Source organism: Dermacentor variabilis, chromosome 3, assembly GCF_050947875.1.
Source record: "Dermacentor variabilis isolate Ectoservices chromosome 3, ASM5094787v1, whole genome shotgun sequence".
Classification (NCBI taxonomy): Eukaryota; Metazoa; Arthropoda; class Arachnida; order Ixodida; family Ixodidae; genus Dermacentor; species Dermacentor variabilis.
In genome coordinates, this window is record NC_134570.1 from 103,884,622 (window position 1) to 103,909,322 (window position 24,701).

General features: G+C 46.5%; 1 protein-coding gene across 1 annotated transcript in view; it reads left to right on the plus strand.

The window, feature by feature from the left end:
• Positions 1–24,701, plus strand: part of LOC142574075 (nose resistant to fluoxetine protein 6-like) — a 42,595-nt gene that overhangs the window by 492 nt on the left and 17,402 nt on the right. Inside the window, exons 2-6 of the mRNA XM_075683245.1 lie at positions 1,859–1,945; positions 7,183–7,348; positions 8,888–8,970; positions 12,418–12,540; positions 23,257–23,377. Coding sequence (XP_075539360.1) covers positions 1,859–1,945; positions 7,183–7,348; positions 8,888–8,970; positions 12,418–12,540; positions 23,257–23,377 — 580 coding nt within the window. The remainder of the gene's footprint in view (positions 1–1,858; positions 1,946–7,182; positions 7,349–8,887; positions 8,971–12,417; positions 12,541–23,256; positions 23,378–24,701) is intronic.

Here is a 24,701-nt window from a genome sequence, read left to right on the forward strand (position 1 = left end):
GTGAAGAAGGAAAACAAAAAAACAAAAGAAACACGATTCACACACCGTAAATGGTCACGGGTCGACATCGCAGGTCACACGTCGAACTCTTAAAGATGCGCATGTGTGTCAGAGATGCTAGAGGAAATCCACATCCGGAAGAACGACAGATGCTTGCCCGGTCACATATCCATCTGTTGCAAAAAAAAAGATATGCACGCTATATAATACATACGGGACTTGCGGGGTAATTTTGTTACATACTTTTTGGAATGATTTTGAATTTTTCCTTGCAATGGGCTATAACATTTCTGTTAGGTGCGGAACCTCACGCGCGGCTTGACTGCTTGAAATTCCGCTCCTATAGCCATTGGATGCTTCAGAGAGCGCATGTCTTTTTGTGGTATTTTATTTACTTTTGTTTTACAGTCACTGCTAGCCTCAGCAGAGATCTTAGGCAGAAGTAGGGAACACATTGTATTCAAAAGGTGCACGTCACACAAGAAAACTTCGTATTCTACTGCCGAGACGGAAACGCAAGAGCGTTCGCCATCAAAAGCAAATTCAAGATTCAAGATTCATTTATTTTTCCAAGAGAGAAAGGCCAGAGACCAGAAACTGCCTTGAAGCAGCTTGAAGGGGTGCTTCAAGGCAGCTTGATAATGAAATGATGAACGCAGCCGCGTGTACACTTATCACAGACAACTCAGCAGGGGCTGAAGATGCCTTGGTTAGCGTTTCCGTCGAACACTGCGCATGCATGTCTTATCGACACCAACGCACTAAAGGAAAAAACAAATCTTGCGGTGATGAGAATTGTGATGATTTTGCCAGTTTTGACATGAAAGATTGAACGTTCTCGCTCTACTGTCGCGCTCAATTGAAATAACGTATACGAGACCTACGAGGCCAGTGCGAGGCCCTAGTGCGGCTTATCTCGGAGCCTTACAGAATTGTTTCTTGACAGGCAGCTACAGATTTACACAAGACTCTGTGTGAGCACATGACTTTGAGTGCTTAATCCTCAGAGCACGAGAGAGAGAGAGAAAGGCGGGAGTGGGGCCGGTAGCAGGCTTGGAATTTGAGTGATTCCACATAGAACACATGAAGAAAATCATCGTCAGAACATGCTACAGCCACGTTGCCGTCGCCGCGGCAGCTTGTGCAACAGTGACCTTCACCCGGAAACGTATGCGGTAGCACTACGTGCTTCGAATTTCGTGGAGGCGCAGTAGCACCTTATCATCAATTACGCGGTTCAGATGCTTGTTTGGAGGTTGTTAGTTATAGAAACGCATGCCATTGTGTATGTTGTACGCGTGTTTTCAATGTTTGCACTGTTCGCTTCACTTTGCTGAGTGCTTGTAGCTTCTACCTTGCGAGGTGGGGGAGGGGTGGGGAGGTACGAGCCATTGCATTTGGGGGATCCTTAGATGATGATAGCTTCCTCTCAACGTCACGCCGCGAAGAAATCCCGGGATCCTTACCATAGTCAACTTCGCTCTAATAAAACACAGTTCTTGTCGCACCCGTCAGGCACTGCAGATAAATTTTCTGGTAGATCTGAGGCTTTTCAAAAGGCGTTTATAAATAAACTCATCTTTGTTACAAAAGAATGTTCCACAAATCTAAGGCTACATGCGTAAATATCGTTCCGGTAGACAATATAAACATTGCCTTTTCTGGTCAGTTGTAGGCAGAGGCGTTGTTTGAGCGATCAGTCCGGCATAGTGCCTGTGCAGTGTCTAAATCCGAGAGGGAGTTTTGTTGGAAAGCTTACAAACTTACAGGGTGGTTATCGATCGGCGAGATATGAAATGACGGACATTGAACGACCTGTTTTTGATGGCGACTGCGAAACGTTTGAATCTTTCTGCAGCGGATTTTTTCTGTCTCACATCGTAAGCAAGAAGAAGGGAAACGGGCCTGCCGTGTTCCTCATTGCCGTGCTTAGAAGGTTGATCAGGTGAGAAGCACGTTCCATATTTAATCGCGAATAGGTAGACTATTAGAATTTGGATAGCATCCACCAGTTGTCTAACATCTGCGAACCACAAAAGGTGATAGCGACAGCCTGCCTAAGATCTTTCCGTGCTGCGTGCATATGTCTTACATTGCATCAACGTTGACGCGAAGATGTCTTGGGCGAATGTAAACTTGCTTGAATACAAATCGAATGCCAATAATAAGTATCAAATATCTAACAGAATATGGAATAGTCAAAAGCCGACACATATACGTATTTATAGCAGAAATATTTATTTTGGTATAGTTAGGTACCACTCCTGTCCTAAAAAGTGCAAAGAAGAAAACTGCTTATTAAGGGAAACAGGGCCAGATTTAAACACAATACCCTTAATTATTAATAAAAGAAAGCATGAATAGCCTCTCGACAACTTTAGAGCGTGGTTATAAGCAAACTATCCACGAAACGATGGCTGCTGTGTGGCTAGTTTGCTAAAAAATACCAAGTGAATGCTGAGTTTGTGCAGCGCGAACGATCAAGGCCCGAAGGACCGGCGAGGATGGGCGCCGACCTCTAATTATTCTCTTCACCTACTGCAGCTAGCTTATTCTCTACATTCATCGCGCTTCGCACAATCCTAACAATATAGTAACAGGTATGACGTTAGGTATTTTTTTGTGATGGCTTGTCAGCTAACCTTAAGATGTGCTTTGCTAGGTAAACAAAAGCGGGACTCACTTAGATAAAAAAGGGCATGCCTATCGCTACACTGGCTGTACAATACACATGGTGGATAAAATTCCGCCAAGTTGTGGCCGGATGTATATTGGCTGCTTGAAAGGGAGAGCACGCGAATGTGACCTTATAAGGAGGAACAAATTTGGAGGTAACCTGGCAAATCACTGCAACCTATGCGGGTGCACACCTTTGCTCAGATAAGATGGTCTTAAGATATGCAAAATAAAAAAAAGCAGGAATAAAGGTAGTTGAAGCAGCCCACATAAAGAAAGTTGGTGATCTCTGCGTTAGGGGGCGCCCTTAGCGTTAATATTTAAGCTATTAAAACAGTAGAGCTAGGGAAACGACGGAACTTGTTTTAATAGAATGTGAAGACATCTGCCCGAGGGTCGATTTAGGCACAACTGGCCTCCTTGAAGCCCTTGGGTACCGCGGCAGCAGGGGAAATGTAAACATGTCCGCAATAGAGATTAGTAAGAGGTGATTGGAAGGTTAGTGGAAGAAAGGTAGGGAAATGACAAAAAACGTAGACGTACCAAAACAGTTTGTAATAGGTGGTCAGAAAATTTGTTTGTGGGAGTTCTTAGTGTTATTATTTCATTTTTTTCTTCTTTAACCTAGGTAGGGCATTAGGCAGTGTAATAGCAAGAGCTTGATGGCGTAACCCACCCCCCGTTCCAAAAGAGACGCTCATAACATCCATCCATCCATCCATCCATCCATTCATCCATCCATCCATCCATCCATCCATCCATCCATCCATCCATCCATCCATCCATCCATCCATCCTTGGCGATAAAGAACCACAATTTCTTGAAGTTCATCTCTTATGTGCATTTGTAGTCTGATAACATGGGCAGAGTTCTGACTGGTGTGGTATAAGTCTGTTGCCAGCTTTGCGGGTCAATGTTGACAGACTGCCTGCCAAATTTGACGGGGAGAAACACCGTCAAATGTAGCGAATGCAACGACGCCGTTTCCGAAGCGCACGGAGTTACCAGATCGCACGCGCGCAGGCTACCAGCTCCCGACAGTACCGGAAAGTTGCTGCATAACCCGCGCGCTTTCGAATCGCTTGCTTGCTGTGGGCCCTGGTCTCCGACGGTACGAAGCGCTTTCTTTCGCTGCACACGCTGTGGCTGGTCCGCGCGGGACGAGGCTTTCGCTGTATCTGAAACTGAGACGCGTCGCATAACACTCGGGGCGCGATATATGGCTGCGCGCTCTCGCTACAAGGGTAGAAAAGGGTTGCATCGCCTTGCTTTGCACAGGCACTCTCCTGGGGCTTACGCTGCTCGCAATACACTTTTCGGAAACAGACGCGTCACATAACACTCGGGGGGCGATATATCGCTGCGTGCTCTCGCTGCAGCTGTAGAAAAGGGTTGCGTCGCCTTGATTTGCACAGGCAGTCTCGCGGGGCTTACGCCGGTCGCTATAAAGACTTTCCTGAAACTGAGACGCGTCGCAGAACACTCAGGGCGCGATATATCGCTGCGCGCTCTGGCTGCAGCGGCAGAAAAGGGCTGAATCACCTTGCTTTGCACAGGCAGTATCCCCTTGCCGATCACGTCGCGAGACAGCACGTTCGACTCTAAAGCTGAGGAATGATCTCCGCAGGGCCACCCGTGCGTCTTGCGGTTTGCGAGCCCGCCGACGTCGTAAAGGTGCGTGCGTAAACGTCCAGGGGCTCATAAATACCGCAACAATTTCGTCTCCTCATTTCATTTCGCCATGACGACGCCACGGATGGACCCAAGTGTGTTCGAGATTTCGGACATCCTCAGGGACCTTGTCGCGGAAGAGGCCTTTCTGCGTGGAGTCGGGCTGGTGCCGACGCCGACAGTTCGACCTCAGAGGACCGGAACCCGTCAAGGCCGTCCACCGATGTCTGGCAGCGAATTAAAGCGCCCCGAGTGTTATGCGACGCGTCTCAGTTTCAGAAAAGTGTATAATTGCGAGCAGCGTAAGCCGCAGGAGACTGCCTGCAGCAAGGCGATGCAACCCTTTTCTACCGCTGCAGCGATATATCGTGCCCCGAGTTATGCGACGCGTGTCAGTTTCCGAAAAGTGTATTGCGAGCAGCGTAAGCCCCAGGAGATTGCCTGTGCAAATCAAGGCGATGCAACCCTTTTCTACCGTTGTAGAGAGAGCGCGCGCGCATTGATATATCGCGCCATGAGTGTTATGCGACGCGTCTGTTTCAGAAAAGTCTTGATTGCGACCGGCGTAAGCCCCAAGAGACTGCCTGTGCACATCAAGGCTATGACGCTTTTCTAACGTTGTAGCGAGAGCGCGCAGCAATATATCGCCGTCCGAGTGTTATTTGACGCGTCTGTTTCCGAAAAGTGTATTGCGAGCAGCGTAAGCCTCAGGAGAGTGCCTGTGCAAAGCAAGGCGATGCAACCCTTTTCTACCGTTGTAGCGAGAGCGCGCAGCCATATATCGCGCCCCGAGTGTTATGCGACGCGCCTCAGTTTCTGGTACAGCGAAAGCCTCGTCCCGCGCGGACCAGCCACAGCGTGTGCAGCGAAAGAAAGCGCTTCGTACCGTCGGAGGCCAGGGCCCACAGCAAGCAAGCGATATGAAAACGTGCGGGTTATGCAGCAACTTTCCGGTACTGTCGGGAGCTGGGAGCCTGCGCGCGTGTGATCTGGTAACTCTGTGCGCTTCGGAAACGTCGTCGTTGCATTCGCTACATTTGACGGTGTTTTTCCCCGTCAAATTTCGCAGGCAGTCTGGCAACAGTGACCCGCAAAGCTGGCAACAGACTTATACCACACCATTCAGAACTCTGCCATAACGTGTCCGCATGTATCAAAGTTTGGTGATGGATGGATGGATGGATGCATGGATGAAATTTACTGTGGTCCTTTAAGACGTGCCTTAGCACGTGGCGGGCCGCTCCCACGTCGAGACAGAGAGGCCGAACTTCACCGCAGCTTTGCGGGAACGTTGGACAGCCCATAACCTTTCTTCGAGGTTGGGGCTGCGTAGAACTGCATCCCAGCGTGATGAAGTGTTAATTTCATCGCGGCGTAACGCGGGACACCGCCAGAGCATGTGATCTAAGTTGGCTAAGTACTTTCATAGTGCACGTGCATTTGCTTTCTGAATTTCGGGGTAAATCCTGTGACTAAGTAGGGGGGTTTGGATATGCCCCCGTCGTAGAAGCCTTAATGTTAGAGCCTGAAGTCTATGGAGTTTAGAACGTGGGAGGAGGTAGGTCCTCCAAGCCAGGTAAAAGTGCTTAGTAAATTCGTTGTGCAAGGAAGAATTCCAAAATCAAAATAGTTGGAAATCAGTGTCCGTTTACATCGTGCGTGTTCGTGTACGGCCTGTCCATTTGTACTATAGAAACTCAGTTTCCAAGAACAAGGCACCATTCAGCCCGGGAATAAATTCTGTTGGCCAAGGAAATATCAATATTTATGAAAAAAGAAAGGAAAAAAGAACTGTCGAAAGACATGCAAACCGTAGGCAGACGTAAAAGGCGCATTGCAAAGAAAGAATCACAGGTTGTGGCGTAAAAGCTAACTGCTACATCACTATACGGCGAAAACACTAAATGACAATGAAGCAGGAGGATTACATGTTGTTATCGAGGATTCCTCTGTGAAACCGAAAACAAAGCTTGGATTACTCGTCTTGTTGCATCGTTGGTTCGAAAATTTTTATCGTTGTAGTATTTCTAATAATTTGCGGTACTTTGTTTACCAGCTAGAGAACAGTAAACGCACTTTACCGCTCCGTTGTTATGAAATATTTGATTAGCTTGAAATGTTCAAGAATACCTAATAATTTTTTTTCAATGCGAGTAGTTAATGTGCATCCAAGTTGTATTCGAAACCTCAAATATTCGCCAATCCCCTCATTTTTACCGATATCTTAAGCAGCAAAAGGCACAAACGCAGAGTGAGCAAGACAGAGGAAACTCTGTTGCTTTTTTCCAATCATTCGGTCTCTTGCCCATTCTTTGTACCCTTTAATTCGCATTCCAGTTTCCCTAAGTGAGCGGAAATTGACCAAAAATTTGTTTGCATTTACATAGTGCAAGCTATATAGACCAAGTCAATGTTCAGAATACTGGCTGAAACTTACGTGGAACAACGTTAAGAGCTGTGGCTAGCGGATTGACCGAACGAAGGGCATATTCGTACGACATAGGTTCCGCTTAGAACTGGCACATTGAGGCGTATGCATACCTCTTATTTAAACGCGTGTATAGAGATTAAGAGAGAAGCGTTGACTGTTGGGCGAGTTGGTGCAACATGTAGCGTCGTTGAGCGGAAATACGGGGGGAAAGAAACGGAGTGGGCAGGTTGTAAGTTGTCGGAGTTGTAAGAGATTAAGAGCATTAGGCAAATTTTTTTTTGAAATTGTAGCGAAACTGTGTAGGCTTAGTTTAACACTTCATAACGCGGTGTCCTTAGAGGCATCGAAGCCATGCCTTTAGGATGAGATACGCCTTTTAATAATACCACTGCAACAAATTTCAGGACGTGCATACCACTTTTCTTCATCCTCATGTGGTTTTACCTGCTCCCTCGTTTGGTCACCGGACCGGACACCGAGAATTTCTTCCAGAGATTTTACTTGGAAATGGAGCAACACTGGTGGCATTTACTCGTTCAGATCCGAAACTTTTCTGAACTGAAGAGCGAGGTGAGCTTTGCACACGACCTCGGTGGAACCTTGTACCACACACATTTACGGGAACTTGCTCTTAAGTTCATTTATGAGTGTTCAAGAAGCTGTAACCATGCAATCTACGTTACGACGAGGATACTACGGTCCTATCTGAAATACCTTCAGCTACGTCTCTCAGAATCTTGCGGGTGCTGAAAATTTCCAGAAAGCTGCCAAAAATAAACGTTTTCTCTTCCACAAACCGGATGATATTTTCTAAATTTTCCTGGTTCCTTGTGCTTAGAATCAGGATACAGGTTCAACTTGCAAATATATTGATACATTTGCTGTCATGAAAAGTTAACACATGTGGCCGTCCTGCTACAAAAGAGAAGCCCTCATAAATAAATAAATAAATAAATAAATAAATAAATAAATAAATAAATAAATAAATAGATGGATAGATGGATAGATGGATAGATAGATAAATAAATAAATAAATAAATAAATAAATAAATAAATAAATAAACCATTCAATAAGTCAATCGATCAATCTATCTATCTCATCTATCTATCGTTCTAATTTATCCTAAGGATTAGATTCACACATATATAAAGGTCTGTTCCCCCCAAAAAACATTAAAGACTTTTCTAAGCTTAAGGCGCACTCGCTTTTCGTTGCATGGCTTTTTGATGTCGCAGTAGCCAGCTTTAGTTCTATATTGAATGCATATTTTACAGCTAAACTGTTAGCGAAAACAGAAGCCCGCCAAACGTTTCATGCGTGTTTTTACAGTGTCCTGGGACAACTGTATAATTCACGGAGTTTATATTCAAGGGAGTGTTGCGCATGTTAGGAGTATTGTGCAGTAAAATTTCAGTGTGTAGCGCAATGCGGAGCTAAATGAAGATTCCTGAACTCTCGTTTCTGGCCCGTTTAAAGGCGTTAAAGCAAGCTCTTACAAAGCCTCCCGCTGCTCCGAGAACAAGAGGTGGCAGTGATGTCAGATTTACATACAATAAGTGCCATATTATGGGCGACGTGTATCGCAAGCTTGAAGTGGGTAGGCTATTTACAGCATTTGTAGAACAATACAAATTGAACCGTTCTAGAGCCTAACTAATGAGCATATGGGACAACCTGGTTGATGCGCATGCGCAGTTAAGAAGTGTGTTGTTAAAGTACGGCGTTAAGAATTGCTTAAGTAAATGCTCGAAAATGTCGCGTTCGGACAAAGTTGCAAGCAAGTGAGTCATATGGAAGCAAAGTGTGAAATTGTCCGGTTTATCACCGGACTGAAATTTCCAATCCTGCTGAAATTCCCAATCCGCTGCTCGAAAGCTTGGCTCGGAATGGAGCTGTGAATCTGCAAGGTCGCTGAAATCTGCAGTCATATTGTTTTTATTCTCATGAGCCTCCAAAATCCATTATAACGAATACACGTCGAACATGTATCTGGCATTACCTTGATTTATTGTGAGCGTTTAGGGTTAGGCGGAATCTTTCTGTTCAGATGTTGGACTACATATTTTTTTCTAAAGTGATCAATGGTACATGTATTTCAATTTATTTAGGACACATTGCCACATATCTGGTACTTATCGACGGACTTCCAACTCTTCGTGGTTTCGCTTCTAACATTGCTGACATTTAGAAGGTGAGCTCCAAAGATCGTGTTCGTTTTACATTCACATAATTTCCTATTACAGTACCATGATCTATTCAGACATGTCTAGTAAAATGTTTCGCCTGACTGTTTCGTTTGTTTCGAGGGTCCCCATGCAATCTTCAACTTGAATTACTCTTATCTACATGCACCCTGCGGGTACACTGGTGTAATCATTATGAAAAATATTGACTAAAACATTGATGGTTTTAAAAATAAATAATAGGTTTGATTGGAAGTGACAGCAAGAAAGATGTGTTTTTAAGAGGAAGATTTAGCTAAGGGGCCAACTCTGACTTGTCTTTTCAAATGTATGTTAAACGCAGAGATGCCTTCAATAGACAGTTGATGGACAATTTGAAAGAAATTTTGTTGCCTTTAGGAGAGAAAGTGAAATTCTAGAGGCTGTAGGAAGCATAAGTTTTATATAGGACCTGAAATTTTTTTACAAAGAAATGCCACAAGTTGATCATTTTTTCAAAAAACTGAAGGACGAACTTTGCAGTTCGCAACCGTGCCGCAAGCCAGGTACCGCAGTCCTGTAAATTGCATTTGTTAGATAATTCGCAGCCTCGATGTAAGAGTTTGTGATTTACGTAAATTTGTTACATATTTACGACGGTTTTGAAAAGCGCTTCTCGCGAATTAGTGACGTTTATTTTCTTTCGCCGTATGATGCGTCACTATTGTTACATTAGGTGCATTATTGCGTGCAGTATACTGAACCGTGGTAAGTTTTGCATTGCTGAGTCACAAAGTTGTAAACATTGAAATTTGAAAATATTTTTAACACATTGCTGACATAAATTGAAAGTTCAATTTGAACATTTACTACATTTAAACTTTTTTTCTGTATACGTAAGAAATCTAATCAATACGGCACATTGATTGCCGAGAAAAATTACTTATTTATTTTCATGCGTTTACACAAGAGCTCCCGAGCTAAATCTTCTTAAAAGACCCAGTAGAGATATCGGTAGACCGGCACAAGGCTGGGAGATGACCTTCGTTGATTTCTGAGCGGATAGAAGGTTCGTTTTCTCACTTTATTATTTTAAATGAAAACGTGGAAGTGAATATGGCAGTTCAGGGGTGCTCGTGAATCTCGCGAACTTCCGACCAGCTGCTGGCGTTTTCCACAAAACTAGTTTTATGACTCATCACCCGATTAATCTCCGTGGCACAGTTTCCTGATAAGCTGGAACAATACAAGATGTTTGGGAAAAGCGCTTGCTTCCTGGAATGTGCTTTTCTTGCAATTTATTTAGCAAAGAGCGGAAAAACGAGGTCGAAAAATAAGAGAAGCCAGGATACAGGTATTTGTGTTCATTGATGTTGTTGACTGTGCATAAATAGGAGGCTTAATTTTCGGACTGATGGGCTAAATCCTAAATATCCATAGATTGAAGTAGCTATCGACGCGCTACCAGTGGTCTATGGCAAAATGTTCTTTGATAGCGTTCGTGCCTTTGATGGATTTTCTTCAAATGAATATGAAAACAGAATCGCTTTAAGCTCCACTTCTGGAACTCTCAAGGTTGTTTGGGTGTTATTCCTGGTTTCCGAGCGCTCAACATCTTAACCACTCTGAACATCATTGTACAAGATGGTTTCCCTCACGCCTGAAATCTCCCGCGTGCTCGTGTTCCAAAGGGTAGCAAGTCAGCATAACGGCAATGCTTGCAACAAAAATGGAACGAACATCAGGACTTTACCTTTTCCACACAACTATCGCGCAAAATATTTGTCCCCAGCCCGTACTAAGTATACTCCTGTTAGAATGGGCAGTTAACCGGCATACATCGAAAGTATGCGGCAATCAATGAGACCACCGCAAGGCACATACTTTTCCGCACCACATTCGTACCAGATAATTTCCATCAGCCGGTCTTCATACTCCTGTTTCGTAGTGAAAGAAATCCACATACTGGTACGCTTGCTGGGCTAAAGGGACAAACGGCGGCTCCCTCGTGTTTTCGCGCACCACCATTATGCAACTTGATTCCTATGAGCCAGTTCCAAGAAATGCAGTTCCAAAGATAAGCAAACTTGCATGCAGAGAGCACGTTACCACCATCAAGACAATTCTCTTCGCGCGCAACCATGTATACAGGATCCAAGCCAGTTCTCAGCGCTACACTTCCAAAGAGTAGAATGTCTACATGCGGAGAGCGCATGATCATCATCAGAACACTTCGTTTTGTGCACAATCTATATGCAGAATAATTCCCCCGAGTCAGTTCCTATCAAACCAGTCGCAAAGTCTAGGAAACCTGCTTGGAGAGATCGCGTGACCACCATCACTGCAATTCTTTTCGCGCGCAACTTTCATTCAGTATAATTGCCCTCACCAGTGAAAAATTTCCAACGCTCTTCTTCCAAGGGTGGCTAATAACATAGTGAGAGTGCCCGCGGCGACTGTTGTTTACAATATGGCAGCAATCTTTCCTGCACGAATTTATTTCGCACAAAGTGCAGAGACGTTCGCTTAGCGATGAGGAGGTTGTACCGGCACGTAGAAGCTGTTGAAACCAAGCCCCGGACCAACCTACGGACCGCGCCCACGTCTTGGAGGCTCTCCCACAAGCATCGCTTAGCTAATTGGTCATCACTTTTTCAGACCGTTCAACTCCACTGCGAGTGGCAGACACCCGAAGTCACCAACTAGGAAATTTCGCAAATATCTCTTTCATTTTTTTTGTTTTCCATCTCCGACTTTGTAGCTATCACTTCCCTCCAGCGGTAAAGCCAACGCTATTCCCTTACGTGAAAGTGGTGCTTCCAGATCAGGATATGAAATGTAGAACGCCTTGGTAGCTTCGTAGAGGAATCGCATGCATGATAACTAGGTGTCGTATTTTGTGTGTGTGTGTGTGTGTGTGTGTGTGTGTGTGTGTGTGTGTGTGTGTGTGTGTGTGTGTGTGTGTGTGTGTGTGTGTGTGACACGCTCACACGTTTCTACGTGTAGACAGACGAGTGAGCGAGTAAGACCGTCCTTCGAATATTTGGGCATATTGAGCCTTCCATGAAAGGATGTGAACCGTGCAGCCTGAGCGCCTGTTTCATTGCATGCGGCGCCAACCATAAACCGTGACTTTGGCTGAAAAGAGCCGTCTTCCAAGAAGGAGATGACCAGCTGGACTTCAGTCTTTCGGGCACAAAGATCCATCATCGCACTTTTTGACGGCGTCCTTTGTCCATGGCGAGTCTGAATGTTTATTACGTCTTGAAGCGTCACGGGTGATTGAAGTAAAAGCCTGGCCACGTTGCCCAGTACATCAGTTTCACAAGTGCAGTGAAATAATAAGAGCAGACTCATGCACCGATTGTGGGCTGAACATTGAGGTCGTATGTATGCATGCTGATTGAGCGTTGGCAATAGGCTTCATTCCGCGATCCCTGTGCGGCATCCAAGCGACCTGTGTTCTCTTTATGCAGACGGAAGCTTGGGGCCCTGGCAGCATTAGCCATGCTTTCTCTCCTAGGCTGCGCCATCGCAACTTGGACCGTGGCCAGATTGCATCTACTACCATTCATCATTGTTCCTTTCCCTCAATACATGTAAGTATTTCTCGTGTAAGAGAGTGACAAAAACAATTAAGCAAAAACATGCGACGTGTTTTTTTTTAAGGGAATTATTGCGAAACTACCAGACGGCAGGATATTTTCTTGTCCATAAAAGATAAGGCAACGCCTATGTTTGCCTTCTTATCTGCTCAGTATTATGACGGAAATGTTTGTTTTCCTAAAGTAAGAGGAGCACGAGAAGCCGAAGTGCGCTATTTCGTGGTTCTCAATCGCGTGTATCCAGAAGAAATGCGCATTCTTCATCAGGACAAAGGAGCCGCTCAAAGTGAATGTACGCACCTCTAACGGGCATTTTTAAACCAGAAATATTTCATTTAGGAAAGAAAAAGAAGAAAGCGTGGGCAACACATCAGCTGTTATCCACATAGCTGATCTACATATTAAGAAATGGATAGGAATGCGATGAAGTTTGTTTCCAACGAGAATTCCTTTGAAGTTGTATATTTAAAACGACCAGTGCAGAACTTTCTGATACATGTCGACTCCAGTTATTTCGATCCTACCGAAACCGGGAGATGTAGTAGAATTATGCGAAAGATTGAGTTAACAAACGGTGGCAAAAACGAACATATTGTGACGGTATAGGAGATATGAACCGGTGTTAATTTAAACGCAACAGCGAGGGCTCCGAAGCATGGTTTCGCAAAACAGTCAACCTCGTCTTCCGTTCTCGCGCTGCCGGCCCATACCATACTGTAACATAAATCCCGGGGGGCAAAAGCGCCGTGCCGGTGCTGGATAAGGTATATGGCGCTAGTCCGAGTGGTAGGACTTGAGCCTCCATAGATGTACAACTTCTGTAGGCAGAGCCACCGACACAGTGCGGGCTACCGCAGGGGAGACTTCGTATGTCAAGTCAGTCACTTGGCGCACCACGCCATAGGGCCCAAAGTAAAGGAGCAGTAGTTTTTCGCAGAGGCGCATGCGACGAGAAGGCCGCCAGAAGAGGACCAGTGTGCCAGGATCGAAGTGCGCATCTCGGTGGTGGCGACGATCATAAAGCGTTTTTTGGAGAGAGTGAGATACTACAAGATGATTACGGGCAATGCGGCGGGCAATTTCGGTGCGGGCAATGCATCCAGGACGTAGGAACAAGTCCCAGATGAATCTGTGGGAAGCAAGGAATCAAATGGCAGGACTTTGTTGCTGCTATACAAAAGATAGAAAGGTGAGTAAGCCACAGTGCCATGGTGCGAATAGTTTCAAGCGAAGGTGACAAAGGGCGATGCACAGTCCCAATCACGATGATCTCCGACACATACATAGAGAGCATGTTAGTAAGCATGTGGATGAGGTGCTCGGTCAGTTAATTTTTGGGGGATTGTAAGCTGTCGTGAACTGATGATTTGTGGTGCAGGATTGTGGAAGATCACCAACGACTTTGGCGTGGAAGCAACGGGCACGATCCGTTAGCTGACGAGGAGCACCGTGTTGTAGAATAACATCTCGACGGAGAAAATCGGCGATATCGCTGGCCCAGCTCGTGGGGAGAGCTCACGTGATAGCGAAGCGAGTCGCGTAATCCATGGAAACCGTAATCCATCGGTTGCCAAGTGCTGACACAGGGATAGGTCCAAGTAGGTCCAAGCCAACACGAAAAAACGACTAGCAGGGAATGCCGATCGGCTAGAGTAGGCCATCTGGACGCGAGGAGGGTATATTGGGACGTTGACAGCACTCGCTGGTTGCAACGTATCGTCGAAGGGAACCGTTAAGGGCAGGCCAGAAGAAGCGCCGACGGACGCGGTCGTAAATGCTAGCGACGCCTAAGTGGCGAGCCCGTCAGAGCGTAGGTGTTCCCGAAACACAATCAGAATCTCGGCGCAGTTGGGGTCAAAGTTACGCCTGTACAACACACCACACTGTCTTTTAAAACGAAGAGCAGGGAGGGGGGGCAGGAGAGTTGTGCGATGAGGCGATGAATGATAGATCGTAAGCAGGGGTCACGACGCTGCTCAATGACGATGTTGAGAAAGTCCGTAATGGAAAGAACACTGGCATCAGTGTCGTCGTCAGTGAGATCAGATGGGCAAGACAGATGGTGAGAAAGGCAGTCGGCGTTCTGATGCAGTCGCCCTGATTTATGTCAAAGAAAAGGGGTATTCCTGGAATCCTAAAGCCCAGTCGCTGAGGCGTCCCACAGGGTCTTTCAGTGAAGATATCCAACAGAGGAAATTGTGATCCGTGACAACAGAGAAGTGTCGCCCGTAAAGTTAGGGCGAAAATTCGTGATGGCCCACGCGAGAGCGAGGCATTTACGTTCGGTAATGGAATAATTCTGCTCAGAATGAGATAGGAGTCGGCTAGCGTAGACAATAACGCGGGACAATCCATTCTGTCGTTGGGCAAGAATAGCGCAGATGCCATGACCACTCGCATCTGTATGAATTTCGGTTTCGGTGGCCTGGTCAAAATGAGCCAAATTCGCGAGTCTAGTAACAAGTTCGGTGAAGGTGGAGGCTTGATCAGGTCCATACAAAAAAGAAACGCCCTTCTTGAGACGACCAGTCAAGCGGCGGTCGATGTCCGCGAAGTTCTCAATGAAGCGTCGAAAGTAGGAACATATTGTTACGTGTAGCTGACGTACGAGTCTACAATATATTTACACGTAGACAAGCGGTGGCAATGATGGCGACGCTATATCAAGCGGTGGCCACGTCGTCTTCCTTCTCCTCAGTGGAGCCACACTGTGGCGGCTGTTCCGTAGCATCACCCCCGGCAGTAGAAGCGCCGTCCCGGTGCTTAATCTACACATCCGCGGCGAAAGGTGTGTGATATGGCTTTAGTCTCGCCACGTGAACGATGTCACTTGCAGCCGACGATGACGCTGAGAGGCTGGCGGGGATGACTTCATACGTGACATCGGTCACTTGTCGCACCACACGGTATGGGCCAGTGTAGCGGGACAGCAGCTTTTCGGAAAGGCCCACACGTCGAATGGGGGACCAGAGAAGCACTAGAGAACCCGGAGTAAATTGTACGTCGCGATGGTGGCAATCATAGAGGCGTCTCTGATGCTCCTGCGAGGCCTCGAGACGGGTGCGGGCGAGCTGGCGTGCGTGGTCGGCGTGTGCGATCGCGTCGCGGGCGTATTCAGTGGTTGAACGTGTGGCCGAGGGCAACAATGTGTCCAAGGGCAACGCGGGTTCTCGGCCATATAGGAGATGTGAATAGCCGGCGGTGTCGTAACGCGATGAATTATACGCGAACGTCACAATATTCCTATAAAGCTACGGACGTCGTTCGACGAGCGCTGAAGCGCGCATTCCTTTAAAGCACGGACTTTGTCAGGATCAGGCTGTATGGCGGCAGCAAAGACGACGTGGCCAAGGGCTTTGATGGGACGGCACCCGAAGTGGCATTTAGCAGAGTTGATCTGTAGACCGGCTTTTCTGAAAACGGCAAAAAACGGTGGAGAGGCGATGAAGATGGCTTCAGAAGTTGGGCGAATAAAGAAGAACTTCATCAAGATAGCAGAGGCATATCGACCGCTTAAAATCTCGAAGAAGAGAGTCCACCATGCATTCGAAGGGGACAGGGGCATTGAAGGGCCCAAACGGCATGACTTTAAATTGGTAGCGGTGATGAGGGGTAACGAAGGCTGTTTTCTCGCGATCGTGTTTGTCTACAGCAATTTGCCAGTACCCAGAGCGGAGGTCAATGGAGCAGAAGTAACTGGCGCCGTTCAAGCAGTTTAACGCGTCTTCGGTCGGTGGAAAGGGTACACGTCCTTCTTGGTCACCTTGTTCAGATGGCGATAATCCGCGCAAAACTTCCAAGTTTTGTCCTTTTTCTTCGCCAATACGATTGTGGAGGCCCAAGGACCAGAGGAAGGCTGTGCAATGTTATTCTCAAGCATTTTGTCGACTACGTTTTGTATGATGGCACGTTCGGTTGCTGACTCATGTTAAGGCCTCCGGTGAATGGGAAGCGCATCGTTTGTGCTTATGCGATGCGAAATAAGGTTGCTCTGGCCCAATGGACGACCGATAAAAGATATCTTGGTACGAAGCTTCGAGGGAGCAGAGATAATCAGCGTAATCAGGTCGCAGGTCAGGGGAAATCATTGGGCGTAATGGGTCCTTATACGTGGAAGTTGAAGACGACTGCGCAGCAGTCATATCAAGTGGAGGATGAGTAGCCAGTGTCGAAACGGTACAGGGCTGCAGGGAATGCAGCGTCGCTAGGGAAATATCCATCGGAAGAACTTGCGTTGACGAACTGAAGTGCAGAATGGGAAGGCACACTTTATTTTCCGAACTGTAACAATGGTGTTGGGTAACCTGACATGGCGTGTAAACATTAAGTGTTTATGATGTAATCTACCGCCTTCGACAGACTAGTTCATTGCAGTATTACAATAACTATACGTTTCGTCATGGGCCAGTTGCCCAAATACATCCACACTGTCGTCGGTGCTGTGAAAATTCTCAAAACAGGCAAGTCGTCGTGGTCACTGGAGGACAATTATCTGCTGTCACTGTCATCTTCGAGAGAAGCTTTCGCACCATATGCTAAATTTATTGTCATTTTAGCTTTAAGTAATCGCCACTCATGCAAGGGAGCGCCAGTGTTACTCGACTTTATTGAACCAGCATGCTTTATCACTTACACTAAGCAAGTTTTTCTTTCATAGCAATGCATGGTGATTCGTCAGGACTTTCCAGTGCAGTCGAATGACTCAAAAAGTCGAATTACCAGAGATCGAGGGAATGCGAGTTGACCGTATTTAATAATATTCAACGCGTATTGACTTAACTCATTTATAAGAGAAATGGAGTATCCAGTCTTTCTACAAACTCCCCACCTAGTCCACAAGTTAACCTATTTTTTTATGCTAGCACAATTTTTTTCTTTGCTCCGGTTTCCTTGTCTTCATGTGCAAACACAGCGAAGATGGTGTTCACGCAATATAGGGCAACAAACGTATCTAAATGCATGGTGACCAGTCTACTCAAGATTCTTAGTGACGCCATTAATGCCTTGTGTACCTGCGTAAATTCCCAGCGGTTAAAATGCTTCTCTGTGAATGAGAGTCGGCTACTGCACATAAACTCGCGGAGTGACCAAAAGGGCGACCTTTCGGTAAAAATTCGACACTTTCTTACTGGGTAGCCTAATCTGCAGTAACTTGCTGTGCGTTCTGTGAAGATTTTTAACCACGGTATACTTCGCGGGGACAAAGTGGCTCATGCTATGGGACTGTGGTTGGCGAATTTCCAACAGATTGGGATGGGCGCTGATAACAGACTGTGGAGGATGGTGGCGTCGGCGCTCGGGCTGACACTGATACTGCGGCGTATAACTTTTGTCGAAAGTCATCATAATTTGCGCAATAGGAAGATGATATAGTAATCTATGTCTGGGAAAGTCGACATAAAAAGCAAACATTGTAATGTACTTCAAAAATGAAGAAAAGGAAGTGCAGATTTTATTCACAGTGGCAATCGAAGCAAGCGAAGTTTTCTGTGTTGTTTGCTTTGATCGACAATAATTAGCAGCGTTGTTGACGGCGAATGCTTAATTAATTCAGCATTTAGTAAAATACGAGAGTGGTCAGTTGATGGTAAACGTTACCTTGTGCGCACCCGTGCTGTTTGTCTGCGTAGTACACCGAACACACAGCGAGACATGTTTGTTTGAGGCGTTGTTATGCGCCATTGTTCATAACCTGCGAGAAGGCTAGCATTCTCATTGCCTCACACAGCGCATTGCATCGCGGCAGACGATTATTATTATTGGAGCTTATTGGCGGAAGGGCATCGTGAAGAGGCGTCAAATTTTATATGAATTTTGGGGCTGTACGTGCCAAAACCACAATCGGATTATGAGGCACGCCGTAGTGGTAGACTGCGGTTTATTATTTTGACACCCTTGGCTTCTTTAGCATGCATGAAAATCTAAGTGCACGAGCGTATTTGTATTTCACCCCCGTCAATATGCGGCTGCCACGGTGGGGATTGAACTCATGACCTTGCCAAATACCATAGGCACAAAGCTACTTCTTCCGTACTGGCGACTAGACGCTACGGTGCTTAAATGCGACTTTGCGCCTACACGCGCTGCGACAGTTGTCCGCTTGACAAATTTTCATGGTATGAATTTTCCATAAATTACAGTAACGTACCGGGCCGTACCTTAAGTTTTTCCGCAAACGCAGTCGTATCTAGTAATAGCGTTTTCTTGCCTTCTGACATCACCTTTTTCCTCTCCCCCATGTATGGGAACGGCGAGGGAAGAGTGGCAAGGCTGTTATTTACTTGTTTTGTGAATGCGTTGGTTTTACCCACTTTCTGCCTCCTCTCCCCACTTTCCCTCTGCCACTCACCTCCACTGGGGATCACTTGCATGTTAGTAGATAGGTAAGCACTGCAGTTTCGGTGATGCTTCTTGGGGTCTAACGGATAACTACAGCCATCAGGAGAGAATTTTGGCGACGCTCAGGGAGTTCGAGAGGACATTATGCACAGGCAGTGCTACGCAATGGTCCAAAAGAGTTCCTCACGTCGCATTTCCTCTCTACCACGCTCCTGCCATGTATATGCACCTTGTGAACCCCCTTCTAACGCCGCGCGTAAGACAGCAGCAGCAGCAGCATCATGAAAGTCGAAGGAAGAGAAAAAGGAAGCTTCGCTTTAAAAAACTTGTCCAGTACGAGAAGACAAGCTTTCATTTAGCGCAAGAAGTGCCTGGGAATGAATTTCTCATTGAAAGACGCTCACGAACGGAATTATACAGCCCCGACAGACAGAGATATGTAAGAGAGTCAGGAAGTATTTTATGAAATCAATTTGACGCTTTAGCCTCGACGCACAAACTCAAAGAGCTCATACGTTAGCGTGGGCTGGCTGAAGGAACGCTAACCGAAGCCAATGGTAACCTCATTCACGAAATCAACTTTTGGTAAAATCGTGCAGACTCCATCACGTCCTGTGGGAGTCGGTGTAAGCCAAGGATTGCTGTAAGCGAAAGTGTGGTAAGCAGGCAGGACGTATTGGTGTATCTGGACGACGAACACGCAGCGGACTTGGACTACGAACGCGCGCCGTAGCTTTCACACAGAACACCTATTGACCCTCCTCGCGAAGCAGTTTGCTCTAGAGAAACTAGATTGCGCTTACGGCGGCGCCCCGCACGTTGCCTCAGCGAAAACGCACGAATACGAAACCATAAGATGTTCTGTCCTTCTTCTGTGCAATCAGCTGTCAAAAATGCGACTGGGATTTCGCTAACGCACTGTGCTCCATTCATGCTGCAAAATATGGAGAGGAGGTGTGAAGACGTGTGCAGTATTTGGCTGCGAAAATTGTGACCGGCAGATTAAGGAACGGAATGAATTTGTGCGTCCAAGTTCACGGACCGCTCCTAGAAAAAGACTGCCTGTGTGGCTGGCTCTGCGCGATGCACCTCTTCCCTTGATGCGAAAAAAAAAATCACTCATCCGTTCGTGCATCTGTCATCACTCATCTCTACCACTAAGGTCAGGACTTCAACTCCGGCACGTCTGCACGAGTGACTAGCGCTCTTTATACGTTTAGAGAGTCAGTAGCGCCGCTTCCCTGCATATAGTAAGTTTCTCGCACGCTAACTTCTCACATCCGCACCAACTCACACGCGAAATTACGCCCATTACATCGCCAGCGTATCAAAAATAAGTGAACGGGCGCGCACTTAATCAACGCGCCGAAGCAGTGGTCACGGTGAGTACACCGACAGCACGCTAATATTCAAAGCTGAACGTTTCGTAATGGTTGACCCAGCGAGTGACTAGCGATAATACGTACTTCCTATAAGCTATTAAAACGTATAGAACAAATACGTGTAACCTTGTATAACGTATAACCTTGTGACCAGCAAGAATAAATCTATCGCGACTGAGCACGCGCGGGAACGATCAGGCAGAAAAGAAACCATCAGATAGTGACCACGCGGGGAACTTCATTGAGTCAGAAACGTGACAAGCCGCTACTTAAAAGTATTACTAAATAAAGAACGAATATCTAAACACGCTGGTACTCATTAATTCATACGCGGATAGCCATGAACACATTTTTAGCCCCACTTATATTACAAGCACCGTATACGCTGCTCGCGCAGCTTGGACAAAGCGTAATGAGCTCGGAAAGCGCTCACATGTCCTTTGAAGCTGTAGCCAAAGCTTCGCGTGTCGTCCGCGAGTCACCGTCTATGACATCCGCCGAAACAGAGGCTTGCAGAGCCGCATCGGCGCCATGTGCATCCATTGTAAGCACAGGGGTAACGGAGGGAGCTGAGGCAAGCAATGGACGCCTCACCACGTAATCAAACATGGCAGCGCCCACGGGACCGCCGTGAAAAGGGTCAATAATATTTAGAGAAGGGAAACTGTACCTTCCACAGTGCAACGGAAATAAGAGCAGCGGAGGCGTAGTGAACTAACGTATACGACCAAGAGATGGCCCTGGCAAAATCGAATCGAAATTTGGCCACGTTGCTAAGTCCTGCCATGGCCAATTGCGATGCAAGATCTGTGCGGGAGCGCATGATTATAATGTCGGCACCTCTAGAAATCAACCCAAGTGCGCCAACTGCAACCGAGACCACACAGCTTCATACGCTAGATGTCCCAAGCATCAAGCGGTTTCATTACTCTGGCGACAAAAATACTACATGGTCGGACCCCGATGCAAGGCTCGTCTTCTCCGAACTTAGATGCTGTCAACCCAGCGAAAGCAGCTCCTCCGTTACAATCAACAGAGCGCAAGAAAACGTATGCGATGGTGACTAATGGTTTATAGGAGATGAAAGGCAAACCACGCAGAGAAGAGAGCCAAGGAAAGACGTCGCCAAGTGTTGACCGCCAACATGAGTCGCAGCAGGCATTCATTCCTTTGAGAACACAAGCACCTGCGCGCATGTCTCACATGAAGGGGAATAATCTCAGCAGCATATGGTGATGTCTGTATTCTTTGTTGCTTTAACCCTTTGAAGGTTTTTGCCGTACATGTATGGCGGCGGTTTTCTGTCCCGCAAGGTCTTTGCCGTACAGGTACGGTTCCGACCCTCCGTTTGAAATTTCGCGCCATCATGGCGGTGCGTGCTCACTGGGAGGTGCTGCCACCTCATATGACTTACAAGAAGCGTTTGAAATTTGCGCTACCTTCTTGGGGAGATAAACAGAACTGATTTCTAGCTTGAGCGCGTCGCGCAGACTGCGGCAACACCCCTTTCGCGGCTTCGGTTTCGCCGCGTGATCGCAACGGAGGCGCGCGAAAGGTCATTTTTAACGCGAGAGCGTTAAGGAGCTCCTGTCGCAGAAAAGCCGGTGTTGTCGGCGTCGGCGGCGTTGGCCGTGAGCGATAAATCGTGGTAGGCACTTCATGATTAAAAAACAACTTGCAAGATCGGCTGGGTGGGAATCGAACCAGGGTCCCCGGAGTGTGAGACGGAGACGCTACCGCTCAGCCACGAGTTCGATGCTTCAAAGTTGTACAAAAGCGCCTCTAGTGAATGCGGTGTTGCCTTAGAAACGAGCCGTAGAAAGGTATACTGCGGTGTATATCGATAATTATGAACATGCAACTTACAGAAGTCGAAGTTACACGAGTGCGAAGTACTACATATTCTTTATATTATTTTGCGCTATGAGAAAAGGAGTAGCCGTCACCATTATAAGGTGACTACGTCTGTTTCTTTTATTTTCATTTCAATAAAAAAACTTCATTTTAATTTTTTGTGCGCGTAATGCCAGCCTCTGCGAGTATACCAGTTCACGGACTCAGATTGTACTACCTGCAGCAGGCACATAATAATAATAATAATATTAGGGGTTTTACGTGCCAAAACCACTTTCTGATTATGAGGCACGCCGTAGTGGAGGACTCCGGAAATTTTGACCTCCTGGGGTTCTTTAACGTGCACCTAAATCTAAGCACACGGGTGTTTTCGCATTTCGCCCCCATCGAAATGCGGCCGCCGTGGCCGGGATTCGATCCCGCGACTTCGTGCTCAGCAGCCCAACACCATAGCCACTGAGCAACCACGGCGGGTATGCAGGCACATATGTACATTTTATTAAATATGAACGTGTTCACTAAAACACCCTGTATCGTTCCTACGGTGACGAAGGCACCTATGACCTCGGAAGCGCGTAAGAATGAAGCGTTAGCGAATAAAGTTCAAGTAAGAAAGCAGGCACAAGAGCAAAAAAATCACTTCGGTTCGTTTTATAAAAGAAATGATGCGCCTGAAGGCGCATATTTGTGGCAGGGAGGGCATTGAATTCGGCAGCGTTTGTTGTTTCGTTGCTTAATTAACCCCAGAGAACAGAGCGAGCCTGCCAGTGACTGGCACATCTGAAGCGGCAGTATAGAGAGGACTATGCCATGCACCTGCTCGTGATACGCCTGCAGTCCCGTATTGAGCCGTGTCAGGCGACAAAGCAGTTTCCGTGAAATGGCAGCCGGCAGGAGAAATATAGAGAAACCGCTTCTTCAGTAAAACTTCCTCTTGCTAAAGTGTAGCACGTAGTTACGAATGGTTTCCTCAGTGGCTCTGGGCCCATTTACCGTTGTATAACTGTTTATTTCTGAGAAACTTGAAATTTCAGCATTTCACCAGGAAATGCGTTGGCTTTCTGCATTTTAATTGAACGCTTACAACCTTGCTTTGATCGTGTATGTGGCGTTCTTCTCATTTTTGTTCTTACAGGCGGATGAGGAGCACAGTCAACGATTATTACATCCAGCCTTTTTATCACGCTGTGTGCTACTTTAGCGGCTGTATGACGGCTCTTATTGTAGCCGACTTCCGGGAGCGCAAAATATCAAAGGTAGGCTTCTGAATTTAAAGTCTACTTCGCGGTTTGCGTTTGTTATGGGGACAAGCTGTAATGCATGCCGACACATAGCCGAGGACGCCCTGTGCTTATATTTCGTCTCTGATGAGTTTCTTTTTTAGATAATCAGCATCGGAATAGCCGAGCAGGCTAATGAAAAGTACCCCCAAATTCAGCCACTAGTTCTAGCGTTAATCTGTGCGTAATAATGCGCTGCCTGGCATCAGTGAAAACCAAAAGATATACCTGCAATTGGAGCGCTGACAATAACAGCTACGCGCTTGGAATTCCTGCCGCGGGTAAATGGCGCGGGTACCAGCTACTACGTGTGAGCGCGTGCCGTACTGAGTGAGCGAGTGGGTTGATCTGCTCGTAACCGAAAGTAGCGCGAAATGAACTCAATCACAAGAAAGGGTACGAAAACAAGCGCTAACTAATGCCTTGGTTGGTGTTTTTCGCTTGAAAAGGTTCGTATAAGGACAGTTCTTCAAGCGGCAAAAAAAAAAGAAAGAAAACGCTTTCTAACCTGGAAATGGCAAATGTCCGCTTTGTTCTGCCTCTCGATTTCTTCCCCGCCAAACGCACAAGGTTGGTCTGTCTGTCTGCCTAACTAACTAACTAACTAACTAACTAACTAACTAACTAACTAACTAACTAACTAACTAACTAACTAACTAACTAACTAACTAACTAACTAACTAACTAACTAACTAACTAACTAGCTAACTAACTAACTAACTAACTAACTAACTAACTAACTAACGAACTAACTAACTAACTAACTAACTAACTAACTAACCGGGTGGCCGCGAACATCGATCACTTCGCATTCCGTCCTCAAATGCGTAGCGCAGCGAGCTGATGCGCCGAGATAATAGCGATCGACTCCAACCGTCCGACCAACTTGGGCCACTGAATATATAGCAATGGGCACACGCGTTCCGCTTTTCAACCTCCATCGCGTCGACATGGGTGATTGTAGGCGTTAGACTTGGTAGGCACTACTGTTGCAAGAAACACTTTGATGCCGACTTGGGTTCAGTGGGCATGCGCCAGTAGGTGTGTGGCGTTCTTCAGTGAACGTCTTTGACGCTGACTTGGTAACCTAGGCATGTGCAACTGGTAATGTGTCGGTCTACAATGACAAAAAAAATATCTCTCAAATTACGGGATGCTGCGCGGAATCTAAACCAGGGGCGGCTTGCGCGAACATTTCGTAACGAAGATAATAAGGAAGTTAAGAACGCGTTCTAGTGGCAGCAGCAGTTGTCGATCTGACATTTAAGAACGCGTTCCTAAATTTTTTATTATTATAGTT